This window comes from Epinephelus fuscoguttatus, linkage group LG15, assembly GCF_011397635.1.
Source record: "Epinephelus fuscoguttatus linkage group LG15, E.fuscoguttatus.final_Chr_v1".
Taxonomy (NCBI): Eukaryota; Metazoa; Chordata; class Actinopteri; order Perciformes; family Serranidae; genus Epinephelus; species Epinephelus fuscoguttatus.
The window spans coordinates 32,941,278-32,963,628 of NC_064766.1; the positions used below are offsets into that span (position 1 = coordinate 32,941,278).

At 39.8% G+C, this 22,351-nt stretch overlaps 1 protein-coding gene across 2 annotated transcripts in view; it reads right to left on the reverse strand.

Annotated features, from left to right (window-relative positions):
- The window catches only part of eif2b3 (eukaryotic translation initiation factor 2B, subunit 3 gamma), a 51,407-nt gene that overhangs the window by 14,392 nt on the left and 14,664 nt on the right, over positions 1 to 22,351 (reverse strand). For both annotated transcript variants that reach the window (XM_049598637.1, XM_049598636.1), the window contains exons 4-8: positions 17,889 to 18,048; positions 16,255 to 16,366; positions 5,239 to 5,328; positions 1,249 to 1,385; positions 807 to 997 (exon numbers count right to left, since the gene is read on the reverse strand). In XM_049598637.1, the coding sequence (XP_049454594.1) occupies positions 807 to 997; positions 1,249 to 1,385; positions 5,239 to 5,328; positions 16,255 to 16,366; positions 17,889 to 18,048 (690 nt within the window). The remainder of the gene's footprint in view (positions 1 to 806; positions 998 to 1,248; positions 1,386 to 5,238; positions 5,329 to 16,254; positions 16,367 to 17,888; positions 18,049 to 22,351) is intronic.

A 22,351-nucleotide genomic window follows, 5' to 3' on the forward strand; every position in this document is an offset into this window, starting at 1 on the left:
ACAGGTCGTCCACTAATTGGAGGATCCACAGTTCGATCCCCAGCTCCTCCAGTCCACATGGGCAAGATACTGAACCCTAACATGCTGCTGATATACCATCAATGTGTGAGTGTGTGTGAATGGTTAATGGAGTAGCAGGTGGGTCCTTTTCTGGTAGCCTCAGCCACGAGTGTAGGAACATGTTTGTGTGTGCGACCTGAAATTATGAACCGTCCAATTTGTGCCAGACTGAGCTCCAGTCCTCAGAGTGGCTACTTATGAAGGCACCCCATGTCACAAATGTGTTTTAATGCACTGAAAATATCTTAGGTGACTTTAGCTTGTAATGAATGTTTTAATATTTTATATATTCAATTATTATTTTTTACAGTGGAAATTTGGCATTTTAATTAGGTTTGGGGTGAAAACTGCTGCCTTGGTTCTAGCTTGGGTCAGGCTTGGACAGAAGTGATGTGGGTTTTTGTACGGTTGGGCCTGATTTTTCGGGCCAATCAAAGCTAGAATTCTCAAATTTCGTAGAGCCCACACAACGTCTGAAATTTGCTCTTTTGGACAGATTATAAGCCCAAAATATCAAGATATTCAATTCACTGTCATGTTTGACAAAGAAAAACAGCAAATTGTCACATTTAAGAGGCTGGAACCAGAGAATGATAACGTCTAATAATTACAAAACAAAACAAAAAAAATATAATAATAAAAATATAAAGATAAATACACAAACCTGTTGTAAAAACAGAACATGCACATTTGAAAATGCGTATATAACAAAAACCCTGGAGGGAGCAGGCTAACGTCTGACTTACCAGTCGGTTTGCTTCGATGTAGGCAGCTAAAGTGTTAACACGGTAGCAAAGGCCCTGGTCGACAATGTGAACATAACAGCGGAGCTTTCCTCCATGGTAAGCCTCACTCATGTCACCGCGGTGGTCGTTCCAACAGGAGCGCTCCTGGGCCAGCTGGAGGAGACGCTCGTCTCGTGATGAGATGAGGAGCTCTGGACCATAAACAGGGACAGAAGCAAGGCAGGAGGAGCAGAGTGGGGAGTTAAAATCGTGACAAATACCACACTAGTTGGGATTTTCTGTATACCCTGTTATTAGGCAAAGTTGTCCTTTTTTAATCAACTTGTTAAGTGTTCATTTACTGCAACAGTCAAACATAGATATTCCCCATGCTGATGGCTCATGAATAAGATCCAAAGCCATTCTACACAGGTTACACTGCTGTGGCTGTGCAAACACTGACCGTGGTTTGTGGTGCCGTCACTCATTTTCTGGTTCTGATCCTCTGTGTCATCTTTAATTTTTGGACTGTGGGTTGTTTTGGAAAACTGTTTCCGAACCAAATATGGTACCAACTCACCCCGAATTGAAGAGATAGACCTACGATACAAGAAGAGGAAAGATTAAAAATCGTTTCTGACATGACGTTAAACATCCTACGAAGTCATCCGCATCACACATGAGAGGAAAGTCAATGATCCTGGTATGTATGGTACATAATGGTACACTTCCTAATGGTCACTTGGTAGAGAATGTGTAACTGTGAGTGAAGGCTACACCCACAATACTACGGTTTCATCTTAAGATGGGGTTTAAATATGAAAATGATCTCCTTACACACAAGCATTACAGAAATAATCTCTGTCCATATTAACACACATCAAAATACATATCACATGACCATTCACGTATGCTTGTGCATATGTAAACAGGAAGCACATTGTCTACTCTATGGTTAGTTGCCTAGTTACAGAAAATAATACAGAGGAACTAAGGCCACTGATATCTTTGCTATGACCGACAATGTGGTGGAACTGTTACTGAAAGTAACAAACGAGTATAGGGTGGTCAACTCAAGGCAGTAGAAAATATGGATTGGAAGATGTTGGAAAGCAAAATATGGCGAAATATCAGCAGTGCCATGAGCATTATCCATCCAGAGGAAGCCATGGCAATGGGGAATAAGTACCCACACAAAAATAATGAAATCACAGATGTTTGGGTTTGACACATCGTGACTGGAAGGAGCCAGCGTGTGGCGAACATGAGTTGTCAGCTCTTTCAAAAGTTTCTGTTTCTGCCCGTCTGGACTGTAACTAAGTCCCTGAGTTTTGAAACTAAAATAGGGGCCAGCAGCATTTTCAGAAGTCTATGTTTAAGATATCTTTTGGGGCTTTTTGCCCTTATTTGATGGGACAGCTATAGTGTGAAAGGGGGAGACAGATGGGGAATAACGTGGAGCAAAGGGTCTTGGGTTGGAATCGAACCCAGCCTTTGTATATGGGCTGCTCAATCTGGTGAGCTAGTGGGCACCCCAGAAGTCTCCTCTTTAATGGGTCTGAATACGCCAGTGTAGTGTGGGAGCGAGGCATAAATATAGCAATAGTTATGTGTTTTAAAATGAAAACATACTGGTGTGGATGTAGCCTAAATGAGCAAGTGAGGAAATCAGTTTGAGGTGGTTAACGCATTTGCCGTGACCTTGCAATGAACTGTCTCCACGCTTTTTCCTCTGGCTTTGCTGCCGTTTGTGCTCAACATCTTACGCTGTATCTACAGAGAGGAAAAGGTCAAGGTTCGGCCAGAAACTGTCACTAACTTGCAGAAAGAGAAACCCTAAAACGGATTAATTGATTAAACCTTTGGCTGCTGCAGGTCACGTTCATGCACTACATGTTTAAATCCACAGCCCACGATTTCAGATTTAGAGATTTAGAGAGTGACATCAGACTTTGGGTAAAATGAACGAACACCCATCTAGTCAGTTAGAGTTCAGCATTTATCCAGGCTACAATTTAGCTGTATATATACATCTATATTACCTTTACAGAAGTGATTGTGTTATCTTAAGGAGTAATTGCAAACAGGAAGTCGACTGAGCAGACTGTTAGTAAAAGAAACATTAAAAAACAGTAATGAAAACAGATTCAGTAAATGATGTATATATCTTAATAAAAAAAGGTTGTGACAACTAGCGTAGAAGATTCTTACGATGACTTCAAGTCTCTCTCTGTCTCTATAAACCAGGAGATAACTTCCCCGTCTTAATTTCTTTCTCCTTCTTTTTGCACTGTGCTCAGTGTTCCTCTCCACCACCCCACACCCCCCTCATTCACTTGCCCTCTCTTACTTTCTTTTTAAAGGGAGATTAGAATTTCCATCTGAATGACAGGAGAAAAACAACAGTTACTCTGTCCATTTCTCTCCTTGAGCAAGAGACAGAGAGAGCACGGAGGAGAAAGGAAGAGAGAGAGAGAGGAGCTGTTAAAAGAAAGTCCAAGAAAAGAGCCGAAGAAAGAAATGAGTCATCCGACAACAGCGATGATATATGGCGGTGGCAGAGGGTGCATTAGTGATGTAATGACGTAAGATTTATATCTACATCTTTGCGGCAAATTTTCAAGTGTATCTCTCGCCTTGACCAAAAATATTCAGCCGGGGTGAAGAGATGGAGTGTAGCTGAGGGATTTGTGTTTGTTGGACTGACCTTGGATTTATTTATGTGTCAACTAAAACCAGCCACTCCATGTCAAATTGTTCAGATTTAAAACTGGGCAATGACAGATTTCCACAATCCAACCTTTAGCCAAGTGCCCACATTTCAATGGGACCATTTCCAAAATATGTTCAGAATACACATGTTGGCAAAGTCTCCTCACCACCCTGTTTTGAGAAGCTCGGCGCCATGCTGTTCTTTAGCTCGCAACCTTGTCTGGAATGCATCTGGATCTAATCCCGTCGTTATCAAACATGCTTGATATTTATGTCAGCACTCTTACATTGTATTATTAATGGTCAGGAAGAGATGAGGTAAGACTTCCTCTGACTAAACATCGTCTAGAGGGCAGACCAGGGAAGACGTGGTCAGATCTCTTTTTGATGATCAACTATTTAAGGTGGTATTTTGTGATACAAAAATGTATTAATGCACCTCAAGTATGTATTGCAATATCAATTTAATCTTATTAGTTGACCTAATGGGAAGCACTGAGTAATGTGAAACAAAGAGTCTTTTTTTTACTGAACTGGTGTTCTTTCTGACAACAAGATAATGAGCAGGGACTCCCTAAGAATATGGCATTTCACCGGGGGGTGGTGCCTTACATCTTGCATCACTCAAAGTGTTGTGTGTATCTGATGCATGGTCTTGTACGTCATCTCTGAACCAAAGGATTTAACCTCGTGCCTAACTGTGACTTTAAACACAGCTGATTTCTTATTCTTTTTTGTAATCATCATTTTACAAAGACACAACTTCTCATTTTTATCAAACCAAAATAACTAATTTGACGATTTCTGGTCTGTTTTTTTTTTTTTTTACAAAGGTGCATACAGGTTATATAGTATGAACATAAACTTGCTGAGATGCACTGCTACGCACCGCCCATCCTGGTGAAACATCATGTTTTTAGGGAATCCCATTTTCCAACTAGTCTGAAACTCTCTTTGTCTTATTTCCGTTCTTCTCCTGGCATAATGCCACCTCCAAATGTCATATTACCATTGTTACTTTGGAAATGACAAAGTAGTTTGAAGCATTTTTAACCTAACAGGTTCCAATGTTTGCTCTGACTATGTTAACACTCTTGTTAATGCATCTTTTATAAAGTTTGTAAAAACTACATTAAATTAAAGGAATGAATTTTCTATGGCAATATTTCATTTTCATTCATACTCTATTAACATTATGTGAGTGTATCAAACCATGAGGCCTTTTGTGAATTAAACTGAATCATGAGGTGACTGCATTGTTGCACCCCTTCCTAATACTATTACGTAATAAAGAAAACCTAAGTGCAAAACACTTTAATACAACCTCATATCATATAGATCCTTTGATTATTCTGACCAGTCTAACCATGCATGTATTACCCGGGCGGCTGCAGAGGGTTCCCCGTGACACTGCTTCACTTCAGAGGCTAAAGGCCTAACAGCCTGCCTCAGTGGCACATAGTAAAACAAATTAACACCTCGCTAGAATACCCTGCTAACAGGACCTTTCAAAGCTTTACACACCATGTAACCATGTTTAACACTTGCTACAGATTAAGCTGTGAATGTGAATGTCTGTTTGACTGTGTGGGTTCATGTCCAAGTGTGTGCATGTACTTCATACCCATACTGCTCAGACTGCAGACACAAACTTGCCATATTTTAAAGTATTTTGTCAAAAGAAAATTTAAAGTTGGACAGGCAATTGTCTAATTATATCGTCATTCACGTATTTACTCACTTGTTTTCAACGAGAAAGTCCACCACAGCTTTTTTCAGACAGTAGAGGTGAGCGTCCACGAGGCCTGTTTTGATGTGCATCCTGGGATGTCTGCAGGTAAAAGACAGACAGAGGCAGACACAGAGTCAAGAGAGGAAAATCATATCAAAATTGACTTTTATATATAAAGTTACTATGCTTTACAAGAACTCACACAGCACTAAAAAGGCACAGACTCAATCCCATTATCTCTCCTCTTCTTCAAGTGCCTTTTTGCCTCGCTGAACAGAGTTACAAGAGACAGAGATGGTAACTTTCCCCAATCCATCAACCATTAAGACCCCGTTACGTCATCAGTAGTTGTCGTCGATAGCATAAACTGACATAAGAATGGTAGTAATGGTATTATCACAATAATACTGCCATTTATCTGATGGGGACAGAAAAGCATGGGCAGTCATGATTCATTCACATCTCATGTTTCAGGCTATCAATCAGTCAAACCAGTCATCAAATAAGAATGGACACTGTTTCGTTACCAGGACACTAGTGTTGCTCGCTAGTAACCCATGCTCCTTCTCTGCCAGTCTGTGTTGATATTAGAGACAAATTAACAAATGCAGCAAAATCCCTGCTGGACTTGAGTTAAATTTTGGGTGTCACATGCCATCAAAGGGCGGAGGAAAGCTGCATGAAAATATGTCAAAATGCGGGACATTCATGCGCAAATCAGCAATGACATTGTAAGGTTAGCGAGCTAGCTGCTGAGACATCGGCATACTACTAGCTATTTGTTTTTGTTGTGCTTGTTATACGGAAAAGGACCATAATAAACTGAAACCACATTAAAATAATATGATGGTTATTGTATAAGAAAAAAGAATATATATTTGTGGGTTTCTTTTGTTGCTTGTGCAACCATGTTGCAGATGATTTCACATTACACTCAGTTTGGAGTGCCCCGGAATAACCTCCGTCAGCAGGGCCATTAAGCAACCCTCTATCCCAACAAGAATCAGGACATCCTGTCCCTACATGTGAAACGGAGGAGTAAGAGCTAAGTAGTAGGGACAAGGGTTGTATTGTCTCCAGTATTCATTTCGTTTATGAAAACAATGATGAAATTTTTTCAGCAAAGCCCTTTTTCCAAGAGGAAAACGAGATGATGATGAGCTAAAAATCGATCTTCACATAAAGTGATGAGACGAGACGTGACGAAAATGTTAGCTGTGGACTATCAGACATTGAAAGCCAACAGCCGTGCCTGTAATTATCTTTAAATCCCGCATAAACATCAGGCTGGCAAAACTGTTTCATTAGCCGCTAAATGGCAGACAAGCAAGCAGCCACCAGTCGTCAGACTTCACAGCTGATACCCACAGGACTCCACTCAGATCTGGACTCAAGAAGGGTTATGGTTTGATGCTGTTTGACAGGCAGGAGGCTCAGTTATCTGTGAGTGTAGCTGCGCTGTAAGTAAACAGTCAGAACTCAGCAGAGTTTTATCTGACAGAGCTGAAAGTTTTGATCACCAACTCTGTGAGAGGATGCCAGTTTAATAAACTTCAGAAAGAATTCAGGCTTTAATTAAGTTATTTCTCTGCTTCTTAACAGTGAGATCAACAAGTCTGAGTCCTAGTTGTCTAAGGTGTCAAAGTTTTTGAGACCATAAATAGAGAGATGTTGAGCTTCTCAGATGATGATGACTACGTGTGTGCTTGTAATTCATCCCTTAAACATCTCAAAAACTGCTGGAGAAATGCAAGTTTGTAAGCGTGGAGAAATGATTTGTTGTCGTAGAAAAAAATCGTCTCAATAAAAGTTTTATGCAAACTTTTATACATGAATTAGCCTCACTGGATTAGTTTAAAGATAAAAGAAAACATAAAGAAAAAGTGGCTAAAAGTTGCCTAAAATGTCGTGAGTTTTCATCGACTAAAACTATGAAGGATAAAAATGGCTAAAATGTGACTAGTAAGCACTTTCATCTCAAGACTAAGACTAAACTAAAATAGCCGTCAAAATTAACACTGATTGTCTCTGACATTTAACACACAAGGTTAAAAAAACAAACAAAACATGATAATTTTCATCATAAAATTCATTTGTGGTGTCCCACTGCACGGCATACATGCACTGATTAACCCTACAACTACCCTGGCTGCTACTTTGAGGACATTTTGCTTTGATTCTTTTCATCACCTGCTGTTTTTATGTTTTATGTTTGCCTCTCATTTACTCAGAGCCCTTTTAATTGACCTCCGCTTTGCACATAGGACAGGAACATGTGATGAAAACCAGACGCCGCCATGGGCTTACATAAAAGCCAGAGAATAGTGATATCTGTCTGTTGTCCTCTGTCAGCTACCGTAGATGTGGCCCTGCAGAGCTGCTGCCATGAGACAGCTGCCAGTTAGACAGGTTTATGTTGACTGGGGGGGCACTTGCACGCAGACACACACTCACCCACTCATGCATTCACTCATTCACACATATATTCACACACGGACGCAGAGTTTGAACATGTGACATTTACGAAGCGAGAGCCAAAGAAAACCATTTCATCCTCCAGGTTTCAATAAACAAATCCACCCTCACCCCTTCATCCTCTCTGACTACCTCTCCTCCTCTTCCTCTGCCCTTTCAATCATTACATAATAAAAGCTGCGGGGTGCATTGTTCCTGAAAGGATCACACCAGTGCTTTTACATGTTTTAGCCCATTTAATACAAATCACATATACCCTCCATTACTGCGAACCATTTTTCAAAGCATGCTCCAGTGATTTCCATTGTTTAAAGTTGTAAAGGCAGATTGATTTGAAAAGTCTGTGTCTTGTTACCACACAACGGTAACATAACTTTAACCAAATTAAAAGCAGACATGATTTTTACTGTTCACAGTGATGTTCAGACCTGAGTGAGCCAATTCATAATTTCATACATGAAATCAATGGAAACTAACGGCCTCCTGAAAAAAAAATCTCAGATTCTAAGTTATGAATAGACAGTCTGGGTGGTAGCCAAAGCTAGAACATTTTACTACTTTGCCAACAGCACCAACATTGTGAATGGGTGTTACCAAAGTACTCCTGCACAGTAACAATACAACTGTGGCCAGTCTGACTCACCAGATGTAGACTGTGGCTATAAACCTGCCACTGGCCGGCTATTTAGGCCGTATTCCACCCCCCTTCTGCTATCTGCGTGTTACCATTTTCAACATTGACACAGGGACAGCAACCTTGGAGCTAACAACCTATATGCTGACAAATGTTAAGTGTTGGATTGTGCACTAAGTTGTGTCGGCTTTGTTATATCAGTGAAATGGTGTAAAGATATACCATGAATAAAACAACTTGTGAACACAACTCAGAAAAGTCCAGACTCCATCTCCCAGGATTCTCGTGCCTGATATTGATCCTGATATTGATCCGTTTTCTGACACGGCAAGTTGGAGTTGATTTTACCACATCTTTTTACCCTGACAGCAGCATGCACCAGTGACACTTACTGGATATGTGCCGCTTCACACGGGCTTCTGTGATATTGTGGTAGTAATGTTCTGCAAGAGCCACATACAGCCAGCTAATCATCTGTGGTTTTAATGTGTCTAGTGAATTCATGCAGAGCTACAGTATAGTAGGGGTGGGAATTACCAGAGGCCTCTCAATACGATATTATCAAGTTACATAACTCAAGTCAACTTTATTTATATAGCACATTTCATACGACAAGCATAAACTCAATGTGCTAAAGATACATCATGCATGACAAACATAAAATATAAGATAATAAAGTGTTACATACACAAAAACAAGAAGGACATGATAAAAACAAACAAAATGAGAAGGTATTATCATTATACTTAAAACAGATTAGATAATAATAATAATAATAATGATAATAACTCCTAAAACAAATAAAAATACACTTAAAAACTGAACTAAAAGCTTGCGAAAAAAAGATGAGTTTTACGTTTGCTTTCAGAAGAGAGCACTGTTGTAGCAGACCATAGTTCATGTGTAAGAGAGTTCCAGTTATAATACAAAGTTATAGTGATTTTAATTTTGCAATTTTTACCTGCAATTTATGCCCCCAAAGGAACAAGTTGTCAACAACTACTGTATTTAATAAAATACAGTTTTCAGTCTGTTCTTCTCACATCAGTCGTTTTTTTATTGCAGCGTGTATCAAGTGGACTGAAAAAGCCATTAATTTTCTTTTTCTAATAGGCTGAGAAAAGTTTAATAAGAATTTACAATATTAAAAGTATATATATAATATGAAAATTGGTGTCTGTGTATCAATACAATATTGCAACTCAAAATACTATGATGCTATGCTCTATTGATTTTCTCCTCCACTCCTGAAGTAAAGTCAGGTGTCACCTCTTGGGTACTAATTAGTGAATGCTGAATCACACACTCAACATATGTCTGTTACTGTTTTCTGTGACGTTTTCTTTTGCAGAGAATGAGCCATTTTAATGACAATTCTCATGTACCACCAAAACAAATTACCCCCCGACACTATTTTGCAAGGGCACTGTCGCTGCATCCTGGGCTTAGCGCCACCCAAGACTGTGATTACTTTAAAGAAATACAAACAATCCAGAGTATTTTGTCCCCTATAGTAGAATGGTAATGTGTGCTTCCAGACCTTTCTCTAGTGCTGACATAGTGCTGTGGAGATACGTCAGGCTACAACTGCTGCTAATATCTTATCATGGTAACATCTGAGTCAGTTGTGCTTTTGCCTGACAAAAAAAGAATAAAATACAAATGCCTGTTAAATTAATGGCAAAATCTACATAGCGTGTCTCAGTAAAGTTTTGGGCCAGCACAAGCCGGCAGAACAGCTTCAGTGTGTCTCGAAATTGATGGCACAGGTGTGTGCAACTTCACAGGAAGGAGTAATTCTTCCCTAATTTAGTGCGTTGATGATGATGATGATGATGGCAGAGAACTGTCTAGAGTGTACATAATAAAGTCAATTAAAACACAGTACCAGTCAAAGGTTTGGACACACTTTCCTATTAACTTGAATGAGAAAGTGTATCTAAACTTTTGACCGGGCTGTGTGCAGTGACCCAGGATAGGATACTGAAAATTACACTTTTCTTCCTCTACCTCTACCTCCTCTCTTCATTTCCTTCCTCTCTCTTTGATCAAAAACTATTTCTACAATTTTCCAGCTTTCTCCTTTCAGCTCTCTTCCTCTCTTCACCAGGCTTGCTTATAACTGGAGTGACTCAGGAGGATTGCTTGGTCACACACATTTTACAACCAGATGCTGAAAGCCATAAATCAAACTGTGTGTGTGTCCGTCTGTGTTAAGCTATTTTATTAAAAAAGCATAAAAACACATGTGCGTGCACACACAGACACGCTCTGTGGGTGTTTGTCAAATGTATTTATTCATACTACATTCCCCAGGTGTGTGTATTGTGGGCTTAAAGGGGAATTTATGGGAACACCCAGCATGTGACATCACTGTTTGGCACCTGCGGGTGGGCAGAAGGGAGAATTTCGGGAAGAGAGAGGGATAGATAGCAAGGGTAGGAACAGGAAGCCTTACAAGTCTGGTGCAGCATGGGGAAGAACAGGTATAAGGAATGTGCAGGACTTCTGGCTTTTCTTTCATGACAAAAACACATTTTACAGTGGAGTGATCTGTCGCAATAAAGTGTTAGTTCTGCCATTCAGCCACTGAGGATCAAGCTGGTTGTGATCTTTAAACTAACTTCAGCTCAAAATAACTGCAGACTTTGCGGGAAAAACGTGTGTCCAACAGGTGATTATCAAACTAACTTCAGCCGCCTGATGTCTGACTTATTTTCCTTCACACATCATCCTGACTGACGTGGTTGTTTGTTTTTTTTTACTTTCAGTGCTACGAAAAAATTGTGGAAGCCACTTTTCTGTCTGTGATTGATTACAGTGACATATTATATGCGTGCAACCTCCTCCATTTTACGTAGCCTTGATTCAGTGCACCATGCATCTCTGCGTTTTATTACAAATGCAAAGTCGCTTACTCATCATCACTCGCAGACAACGGCACTGGTATATTTTTATCTATAAAGCAAACTTCAGGCCTACCTCTGCTCCCTTCTGTGTGTCAGCTCTGGTAGTTACTGTCTATGCTCCTCCAGGTGGTTGCTTTCTAATGTACCCTGAGTTTTAACAGATCTTGGGAAAACTGCATTCTCCTACTCTGTACCTTGGACATGGACCAATCTCCAAAAAGATCTAAAAGTAGAAACACTTAAATCAATCGATGAATTTACGGCGATCATAAAGAATATGGTGACAGAGACGTGTGCTCGATTTTCTTGAATACATTTTACTGCCCATATTCCAAGACGCTTAATAGGCCAGATACAGTATTATATGTCATAAAATTGTATTAATTAATTTTGACGCCAGCAGAGGCACTCTTTATTTCAGCTGGGCACCTCTACTATAGAGTTAAACACTGCAGGAAACTCTGCATTAGCAACTGCAACTATTACAGAGTTTTTGATCCAGAAGAAAAACCCAACCAATAGCAAAAATAGTTTGATTTGACACTATGCTACAGCCTGTTTTTATGATGTCAAAAGACTCCTGTTTAGCTAAGTGATAATTGCTGGGTCACATGCATGAGGACAATGAGGGAGTCTGAAAGTATAGGTGCTGCATCCTGTGTAGGAAATGGTTTGGATAAAGTGTAAGGTACCCTGGAGGGTGTGGTGATCAGACATGATCTCAGTCAGTGAAATTACTCATTCAATACCTAAATGCAATAGTTGTGCCAAAAAAAGATCCAATTTTTTTTTTTTTTTTTCCCCCCAAAACACTATGACCTCTACATCGGAGCCAGGCCTACACGCAGGACAGGAAAACACATAATTCAAGGTCAGGAAAACACCAACACTCGCCCTGTTGCGCAAGTCCCTGCACTGATGCAAAAACAGAGCCAAAAAGGTTTCACTGGAATATTAGGTGAGCACAAATGTGTCTCAATTTTAAACCGACAGAAATGGAACACAAATCCAAATGAAATGTGCCACTTAATCCATTTTTATTTAGGGATGGCATTACTTTGGTTGTACACTAAAACATGTCATCCCAAAATCCTCTCCTCATCCTTATTCTAAAACTAAATTGTCTGTATCAAATGACAACGCTTGATAAATTAAAAAAAAAAAACACTCACTATTTGGAACATAAATCACTTCTTTTCCATTTTGCTAGTCCTTCTGATTCAAAACACCAAACACTGGCCACATGCCACTTTATTAGATTACACGTTTTGCAGCATCCAACTACAACAAACATCTCGCGTTTCCCAAACGAGCGTAAACATCTTGCTTTTCCTAACAGCAGCATCATGTGACTTCTGGTTGCTGTGAGTGCTGTAGAGCTCAGTGTCGAGGGGAGCAGGAATTTAGTGCCTCTGCAGGCAAGGATGACTCAACCCTTGGATTAATGACGGACTACTAAAGTACCACTAAAGTCCTCAGTGGGAGAGAGGAGTCACAACTCTCTCGCTCTCGAGCTCACACAAACACACACAGTATAATGTCTTATTTAGTTACAACTAAAACCCCACAGCGGACGATGACTCAGACGCAGCAGAATGACTGTTAATACCCTCATTAGTCAGGTTTCCACTACAGAGCCAACAGGGCTGAAGGGCTTACGACTTATTCAGGGCATGCAACTATTGCCTCCAAAATAAAATGTGTGTGATTCCCTTAATACTAGTCTAATAGATGCTTTCTTAATTGAGCTGACTCACATGCTTGAACCTGTCTTATAAGGCTACACATGGACCTGCTGGTGAAGCAAGGTCACTTTTGACAACTGACAAAACCAGCACAGTCGGTATGTGAGATCATAGAGACATCCTTTTTAGTTTATAAAATGTCAGAAAATTGTTTACTACAATGCAAGGTTGGGTCTTCAAGTTGCAGTTTTGTCAAAGGAACACAGAGATATTCAATTTACAATGATATGAAACAGAGGAAAGCAGCAAATCGTATTAGTTTTGCCTGGTGAATGGCAACTAATCGATTAACAAAATGGTTTCAGAACTTTCTACCACCTGACTAAATGAGTGATCCTTGTGGGCGTAATGTAAATGTTTTGTAATATCGAAAATGTTGAAGAAAGGCTAAATAAAAGAAAATGAAAACCAGACTGACGTATGCCAGCAATTAGATTTTAGCTTTCAAACGTGCCAAATGATTCAGAGGCTCTGACATTCTCAAAAAAACTATCAAGAGCCAGCAAGTAAACAAATATCCATAAAACAAATAAAATAGATGCACAGAAGAACTCATGAGCATATAATTAAAATATGATAATTACTAACTTGTCCCTTTATGGCGTCCAGTCTATAGAAACATCAGTAGAATAAACTAATGGCAGTTGTTACATTTAGTAGAGTGCGTGGAGTATTGCACAATCATAATTTAAGCTGTAAAACACTTGGAAATGTGCTTATTGTGTTTCTAAAATGTGTCATTGCATTATTGTTATAGTGCCTGTTTGTTGAGCTGCAGGGGAAGTCAATTTTTGGAAGGTATAGCATGTGGTATTTGTGTTGATTAGGTGGGTTTGAGCCCCTCTGTCTTGTGCCATCATTGCTAACAGATGCAAACAAACTCCTGGTCCAATATCTTAAAGGTCACTGCAGTTAAAAATGTGATCCAAGCTCCCTCAGCTTCCCTGCTTGACTGTTTTTATAATGTCTTTAACGTCAAACCAGAAATGTATCTTGAGCAATCAAATTACCATGTTAAGTAAAGGCACATAATACATAAGTGTTGGAGTAGTATGGACAAATGACACGTCCCCAAACACGTGCCTCTTTTGCTGGAATCTTTCTCGTGTTTCCAAAAACTCTGATTTTGAATCGGCCTATTAACAAGCAGTGAACCATTCCTGCTGCCTCCAAGAGACTCTGACAGGTGGAGCTGTAATGTACGAGGGGAAGCTCTGCTGGAGTTCTTTCACACCGTTTAAGCAATTTCCAAGTCAAACAATCTCACATGTGCAGAATGTTTTGAGCTAACACACCTCAACCATGTGGAAACCGTAGAGAAGGAGAGGAGAAAAAAATTACACTGGACAGAGGTTGTGCAGGGATGAAAGAAAGGATGAATGGCTGTATGGACAGAAGAACAGAATAAGGGAGAGATGGCTGGAAGAATAAAGTGAAGAGAAAAGAATAACTGAGACTTTATACTGAAAAAGGATATAATATTTTAAAGTTCCAACAGTGGATTTTTGAGCCTCAGAGAGTGTGCTGTGTGTGTTGTGTCATTACAAAATCAAAAAGTCCTGAAATTGCTCTCGCCAAAGCCAACAGACTTCATTTACACAAACTGTAATTTTAGCACGTATATAGTCAGCATATTTTCACATCTGCGTGAATTAATGATTCCAGAGTTGGTGATTGTTGGAACAGTGGAAAGATGAGTTTTATTTTATCTCTGTCAACTCTGAATGAAGTGCATTCTACAAAGATAACGTTACTGACTTTGGTGATAGTAATTTCTGACTAAAAGGTCTATCTCTGTAAGGATCCTTTCCACAATTTTGTCAGACACAGGGTAATAATCTGAGCCTATCAGTGCCAAAAACAACCACCTTCACTGGACATAAATCGATGGTGCGCACATTCCCCAAGTGGTTTCTTTGCAGCCTGTTTCCCAGCTGCTGGCTGTCGCGTTCTGGCTCAATACTGGACCAATTTTAAAAACTGTTGTTCCTATCAGTCACTTAAATACATGGGAAAAAAGGGTCCAGGCTTAAAGATACCAAAGTTTCTGTTTGAGACAAAAAATGTCTTCGGAGATTTTATTCTGAACGAGGATGAAAGAATGGATGAATGGTCATATTAGGGATAGCAGCACAAAGTTTTTAAAAAAAGTCTTTGGAAATGTCAGTTTTTCTGCAAATGACCAGGTTAGTATCAAACTGGTCAGCTCACACGTTTCAAGGCAGCACAAATGAATGAGGCAGCTTGCACATACAAAACACAAATTACAAAAGGAGTCACCTGTAGTGACCTTAAGTTGGATGGTACTGATGTGCAAAGCAGTCAAATCTTGGAAAACAACCCTCTTGTGTGTTATAAAAATCCAGAACTCTGGAATTTATTTTGTTATTTCCTTAGGTGATGAATACTGTACGTGGAGAGATATTTTAAATCTGTTTCGTGTGGTTGTGTGACATGTGTGTGTATAAATGATCAGAGGTGATTTAAACGTTATAAGTCCTTCAATGTGAGCCATAAATGTTTAGCTATGGGCTCGTGTTTCCATAACACTGATGACAACGTGTGAGTGTTTTCGCTCCATCATTGTCCACCTCGGGGTCGTGTTACGTGTTTCTGTATGTGTTCATATAAGCATTTCTGTGTGTGTGAAATGGACAGAATGTGTGTGTGTGTGTGTGTGTGTGTATATATATATATATGTATACGTGTGTGTGTGTGTGTGGCTGAAGGTTTCTCTGTGCAGGGAAGCATGCAAGCAGCTGCTCCGGCCCCCCTCTTATTGGCCAGAATTTACAGTGGCTTTGGCTCCATGAAGTATTTACGAGCTCCCAAAACACCCGCTCTCACACATACATGCATTTTAGGACTCAGAAATGAAAACCTACCTAGAGTACTCTTCCTGTAACAAAAATCCCACACAGAACTTTCAGTCTAAAACACACCGACTTTGATTAGAAACCCAAACATGTGCTCTCCTAAACCTGACGAGAAACTACAGACGTACAGAACATATCTGACATCAGTCAAAGTCTCAACGCTGACCGTTAAAGGATCAGTTCACCTAATATCCAAACATGTTTTCTTTTCAGCAATATTTAGCCATTAATGTACCACAAAGTTGGAATACAGGTGTCGACAGGCCTTGCTGTGAACAGTGAACCAATTTCTGCTGAAGAGAAAGTTCTTATAAAAACTGTTCACAACACGGTCTGTTTATAATAGATTGTAATTTGATTGAACCCACCCATCAGGCTTGACTTACTTCCTCATGATAGATCTTCTAATTGAAAGCCCGTCCTCCAGATCGGCCTCATTGGCCATGAACAGCAGCCTCTTCCCTGACTGATCCACTCCCACAAAGTCTCTCTGTTCAGCTGAGAAGAAATTGACAACATCTGATTTAACACACAACAATGGAGTCTAACAGTAAGTGGCACATTTAGCAATTTATACACTTTTGCTTTGCTTACATTCATGAGGAAGCCATTTTCCTATCTTTAAAGCCCCACTTCAGTGTATTTTGGCATTATTATGATATTTTATATTTCAAGTCATTTCCTGACAATGTTGTTTAGACCAGTGATTCCCAACTGGTCCAGCCTGGGGTCCAGGTTCCTCCTAAGTCATTAGTTCAAGATCAGCGTCATACTTGCATCTGACCACATTGTCGAGCTAGTTTGGTGTCTCTGTTGAATAGCTGTTAGTTATTCACTCACTCTACAACAGGAAACGGCGCTTCAAAATAAAAACTGTGTCGGAAATTCACTGTACTTCAAAATAAAGTGCGTTTTTTTTTTTTTTGTTTTTTTTTTTGCAAACTTGACATGTTTGTGAGTCACTTGTGGTCCATTCAGAATGGATCTGCAACCCACTTTTGGACCACAACCCACTAGTTGGGAACCACTGGTTTAGACAAACTGTTTTTTGTGTTCAAATGTTTTTTGACAAATAACTTTATTTTGCTCTTTAAGTTTTAAAAAAGACGGAAGATTACATGACTACGGTAAAACCTGCAGGTCATTTGTCATTCGCCAACCTTGTGCAAGTGCAGTGTCATGCCTCTTTGCATCTGAGCAGCAAAACTGATAGTCAACGTTGTGGGCTCGCTAGTCAACTTATCTTGTATTTTGGCTACATTGAGGACGTGATGGATGTGGACCATTTGTGGATTGTATTTCTCTTCACTGACTACATCTGTGTGAGTCACAGGCAAAACAAGATGATGAGCTTTCATTTTGGGATTGTATCGGATTGTGTCTTTAGTTTTTAGACCCAGCACAGACTGTGAAACTTCAACTTTTTCACCATTGTGTACTTTGTGTAACATGGGTTTGTCATCATTGACTATAGTTTGCTAAGTAAGAGCTAAAGTTATTAAGCAGCCTCAACAGGATGATCAAGGCCCCTAAGAGGAAGTCCTCAACATACAGGATGGCTGACTTAACTATCAAAGATAACTATAAATCGACACTTGCTGGCATTTCAGAAGGCAGCAAACAAACTGATTGCCCACATGAACTGTCAGTTAAGAAGTTAAGCAGTCATCATTCAGAAGTAACATTAGGCTCATATTCATTCATATTTCATTAAGGTGAAGGTGATGGAGAAAAATCCTCCATCTCATAACTTAGAGTGACCGCTCGCTATTCATGCTATCGCTTTGACACCAATGTGGTTGCCATGGCAATAAATTATGTCTGACTATTACCCAAACACATTTTCTGTTTGAGAAAGAACAGGAAGTAACACTGGCTGGTGTGGGGCTTTTTTAATTGGGGAGTAGGCAACTGCTGATCACGATAACAAGAAGATTAATAAAAAATTAATATATAAAGACCAATCATTTATCATATCCAAATCATGTCACAGTCTACTGTCATTAGTTTTTCATGTTACCTGTCTTTTTCTTGCCCTTCTGGCCTGGGACTGTCTCTGTGAATTCATGGGCTTTGCTCATTAGCATGGCCAGTGTTGCATTGTGGGCTCTGAACAGATCGACCACCTCGTGAAGCGCCACGTCTGTAATCAGGTCACAGCTCACCACCAGGACATCAGTCTGAGGAGGGAGGTTGGAAAGAGAAAGAGAATAAAGTAAGATTTATATCCAAACAAGCCTCTTTATTTCACTGTGTAGTAGTAAAATATGACTGTGCTGGACAATGATTGCTTCACCACGTTAAGAGATTTCAGGCGCTCAGAGAGAGGTTTTCTGGCTCGCACACTATTTTGGAACAAAATCTTCCCACCTGTTGTGATGTTAAAAATATTAAATATCACCCCTGCCCCCACACAAAAGCCCACAGAAATGTGCAAAATATAGTTTGACGAGTGAGTCATGTTTATAAAGTGAGGTTTCCTCACTCATAACAGTCATCTCAGCATGCATGTAGACTACACATAAATATACAGTATGTGGCGACAACACTGCACATAAACACCTCAGGACACGAGAGCTTTGACTGTTATTTTCAATATTCAAAACAGAATTCGGCTTACTGAGCAGGATTTGAGATAAACAGACAAAGAAAGGAGAGTGAAGAAATAACTTCTTGGTCAACAGAGAACTTTAGCATTGCCTGTATACAGGCCAAACCCACACCACCACACACACACAATTGCATGACCTGCGTTAAAGTGACTTCAACTCTAATGAACTTTTTTTTTTTTTTTTTTGATAATTTGTCCAGTTCTCTTAACCTGATCCAGTGCTGTTGTTTGAAAATGTGGTTTTTATCATGAAAAGTTTGAATATCAGAAATCAGAATCAGAAATACTTGATTAATCCTCAGGGAGAAACTGGGACACGTTACAGCTGCTCTTACATACAAGCATAGAGACACTGTACGAATGGAGCAAATAAGAAGTATGTAAAAATATAAAAAATATATGTATTATGCCACAATATATATATATATAACATAATATATATATAAAAACATTTTTTATTTATTTAACCCATATTTAGATCAGTGATCTCTTTTACAAGGGAGACCTGGCTAAGACTGCAGCATACAAACAAAAAAGTTACAGCCAAACCACACCACAATAAAAAACATAAAAGACAAGTGTAGAAATATTAGGACAACTACGCACAATGACAAGAACCAACTGATTCATTTATCCTTGTACTTATGAGAGCTTTGAAGTCAGGCAGAGAGACAAATTCACATAGTTTCAGACAGAACAGACGACAAGACTAAGTCTTGAGATCTCAGATTATAGCCACAGTCAGATCTCTGATAAAATAAGAAATACACACAAAAATGTGCATCATACTACTAAGTGTCTTAAATATAAATGCAAGAATAGTATAGATAACAATCAAATAACAATATTATTTGAGAAGAATATTGCACAGTTTAATTAGTGCACAAATTGTGTAATTGTGCAGCATAAAAATACGAGTTGCGTTATCATATTTTATCTGCAATATTGCTGCAAAATAACTTCCCAGCATTAAATGTACAGAAACATCTGAAAATTATTTATTTATTTATTTATTTATTTATTTAAGCGTTTATTTGAAGGGACAATGCACATTGATGAACAGCAGTATAAATACATGTGTAAATATGCCAGAGTTAGCAGAACTGCTAATTTACATCCGTTGTCCCTTGGCAGGTCACAGACAATTCAAAAACAAAAACAATAATTAAAACAAACAGTAAGAATAGTGGGCGGCACAGTGGTGTGGTGGTTAGCACTCTCGCCTCACAGCAAGAGGGTTGCCGGTTCGATCCTGGACGTGGGAGCCCTTCTGTGCGGAGTTTGCATGTTCTCCCCGTGTCAGCGTGGGTTCTCTCCGGGCACTCCGGCTTCCTCCCACAGTCCAAAGACATGTAGATTGGGGACTAGGTTAACTGATAACTCTAAATTGTCCATAGGTGTGAATGTGAGCGTGAATGGTTGTCTGTCTCTATGTGTCAGCCCTGCGATAGTCTGGGGACCTGTCCAGGGTGTACCCTGCCTCTTGCCCAATGTCAGCTGGGATAGGCTCCAGCCCCCCCGTGACCCTCAAGAGGATGCAGCGGTTAGAAGATGAATGAATGAATGAATGAGTAAGAATAGTTTACAAACAGACAAACAATCAAACGTGGAAGTAAAGTGCAGAGTTAGCAGTAATGCCATAAAGTGCTATTTAAAGTGTGTCGATGGAATAAAGTGCTTTGATTGAATAAAGTGCATTTTATAAGCAGCCCCGCCAGGGGCAAACTAAGTCACTCAGACATAAATAGCCTACTGCAGGTGGTACATTTGCCTCCCATGTGCAAAAAACAAAACGAGACAACAGTACAGTAGCAACAATTAAACATACAAAATACTCACAACAAGAGAAAAATCACACAATATACAGTACAGGCCAAAAGTTTGGACACACCTTATCATTCAATGTGTTTTCTTTATTTTCATGACTATTTACATTGTAGATTCTCACTGAAGGCATCAAAACTATGAATGAACACATGTGGAGTTATGTACTTAACAAAAAAAGGTGAAATAACTGAAAACATGTTTTATATTCTAGTTTCTTCAAAATAGCCACCCTTTGCTCTGATTACTGCTTTGCACACTCTTGGCATTCTCTCCATGAGCTTCAAGAGGTAGTCACCTGAAATGGTTTTCCAACAGTCTTGAAGGAGTTCCCAGAGGTGTTTAGCACTTGTTGGCCCCTTTGCCTTCACTCTGCGGTCCAGCTCACCCCAAATCATCTCCATTGGGTTCAGGTCCGGTGACTGTGGAGGCCAGGTCATCTGCCGCAGCACTCCATCACTCTCCTTCTTGGTCAAATAGCCCTTACACAGCCTGGAGGTGTGTTTGGGGTCATTGTCCTGTTGAAAAATAAATGATCGTCCAACTAAACGCAAACCGGATGGGATGGCATGTCGCTGCAGGATGCTGTGGTAGCCATGCTGGTTCAGTGTGCCTTCAATTTTGAATAAATCCCCAACAGTGTCAGCAGCAAAACACCCCCACACCATCACACCTCCTCCTCCATGCTTCACAGTGGGAACCAGGCATGTGGAATCCATCCGTTCACCTTTTCTGCGTCTCACAAAGACACGGCGGTTGGAACCAAAGATCTCAAATTTGGACTCATCAGACCAAAGCACAGATTTCCACTGGTCTAATGTCCATTCCTTGTGTTTCTTGGCCCAAACAAATCTCTTCTGCTTGTTGCCTCTCCTTAGCAGTGGTTTCCTAGCAGCTATTTGACCATGAAGGCCTGATTCGCGCAGTCTCCTCTTAACAGTTGTTCTAGAGATGGGTCTGCTGCTAGAACTCTGTGTGGCATTCATCTGGTCTCTGATCTGAGCTGCTGTTAACTTGCCATTTCTGAGGCTGGTGACTGGATGAACTTATCCTCAGAAGCAGAGGTGACTCTTGGTCTTCCTTTCCTGGTCGGTCCTCATGTGTGCCAGTTTCCTTGTAGCGCTTGATGGTTTTTGCGACTCCACTTGGGGACACATTTAAAGTTTTTGCAATTTTCCGGACTGACTGACCTTCATTTCTTAAAGTAATGATGGCCACTGGTTTTTCTTTAGTTAGCTGATTGGTTCTTGCCATAATATGAATTTTAACAGTTGTCCAATAGGGCTGTCGGCTGTGTATTAACCTGACTTCTGCACAACACAACTGATGGTCCCAACCCCATTGATAAAGCAAGAAATTCCACTAATTAACCCTGATAAGGCACACCTGTGAAGTGGAAACCATTTCAGGTGACTACCTCTTGAAGCTCATGGAGAGAATGCCAAGAGTGTGCAAAGCAGTAATCAGAGCAAAGGGTGGCTATTTTGAAGAAACTAGAATATAAAACATGTTTTCAGTTATTTCACCTTTTTTTGTTAAGTACATAACTCCACATGTGTTCATTCATAGTTTTGATGCCTTCAGTGAGAATCTACAATGTAAATAGTCATGAAAATAAAGAAAACGCATTGAATGAGAAGGTGTGTTCAAACTTTTGGCCTGTACTGTATGTACATACGTATATGTATCCGAGCACTGTGAGATGCAACGAGTTATGATTATATAAAAAGTTGAAGCAGTAAGATTTACCAAATCAATGTTCATAATAACATAGTAGAAGTTCTGAACAACAGAAAGCTATAGGACACCATAAGACCAACCAATAGCTGCCCTCTCTGCTGTAAACCTGTGTTTGCTTTCTGTATTTGAAATTCTGTTCAACTCTTTTGCACTAGTTGTAATTTCAAGGACCATTTAAGTGCTTAACAGATGAGATATCTGATGTGTTTACTTTTCAGCCTGTGTTAGCGATCAAATCTCTGAAAAAATAAGTGGGTAACATAAATCACGGCTAACTTTGCAAATACCCAAACATGTTTGTATCCAGG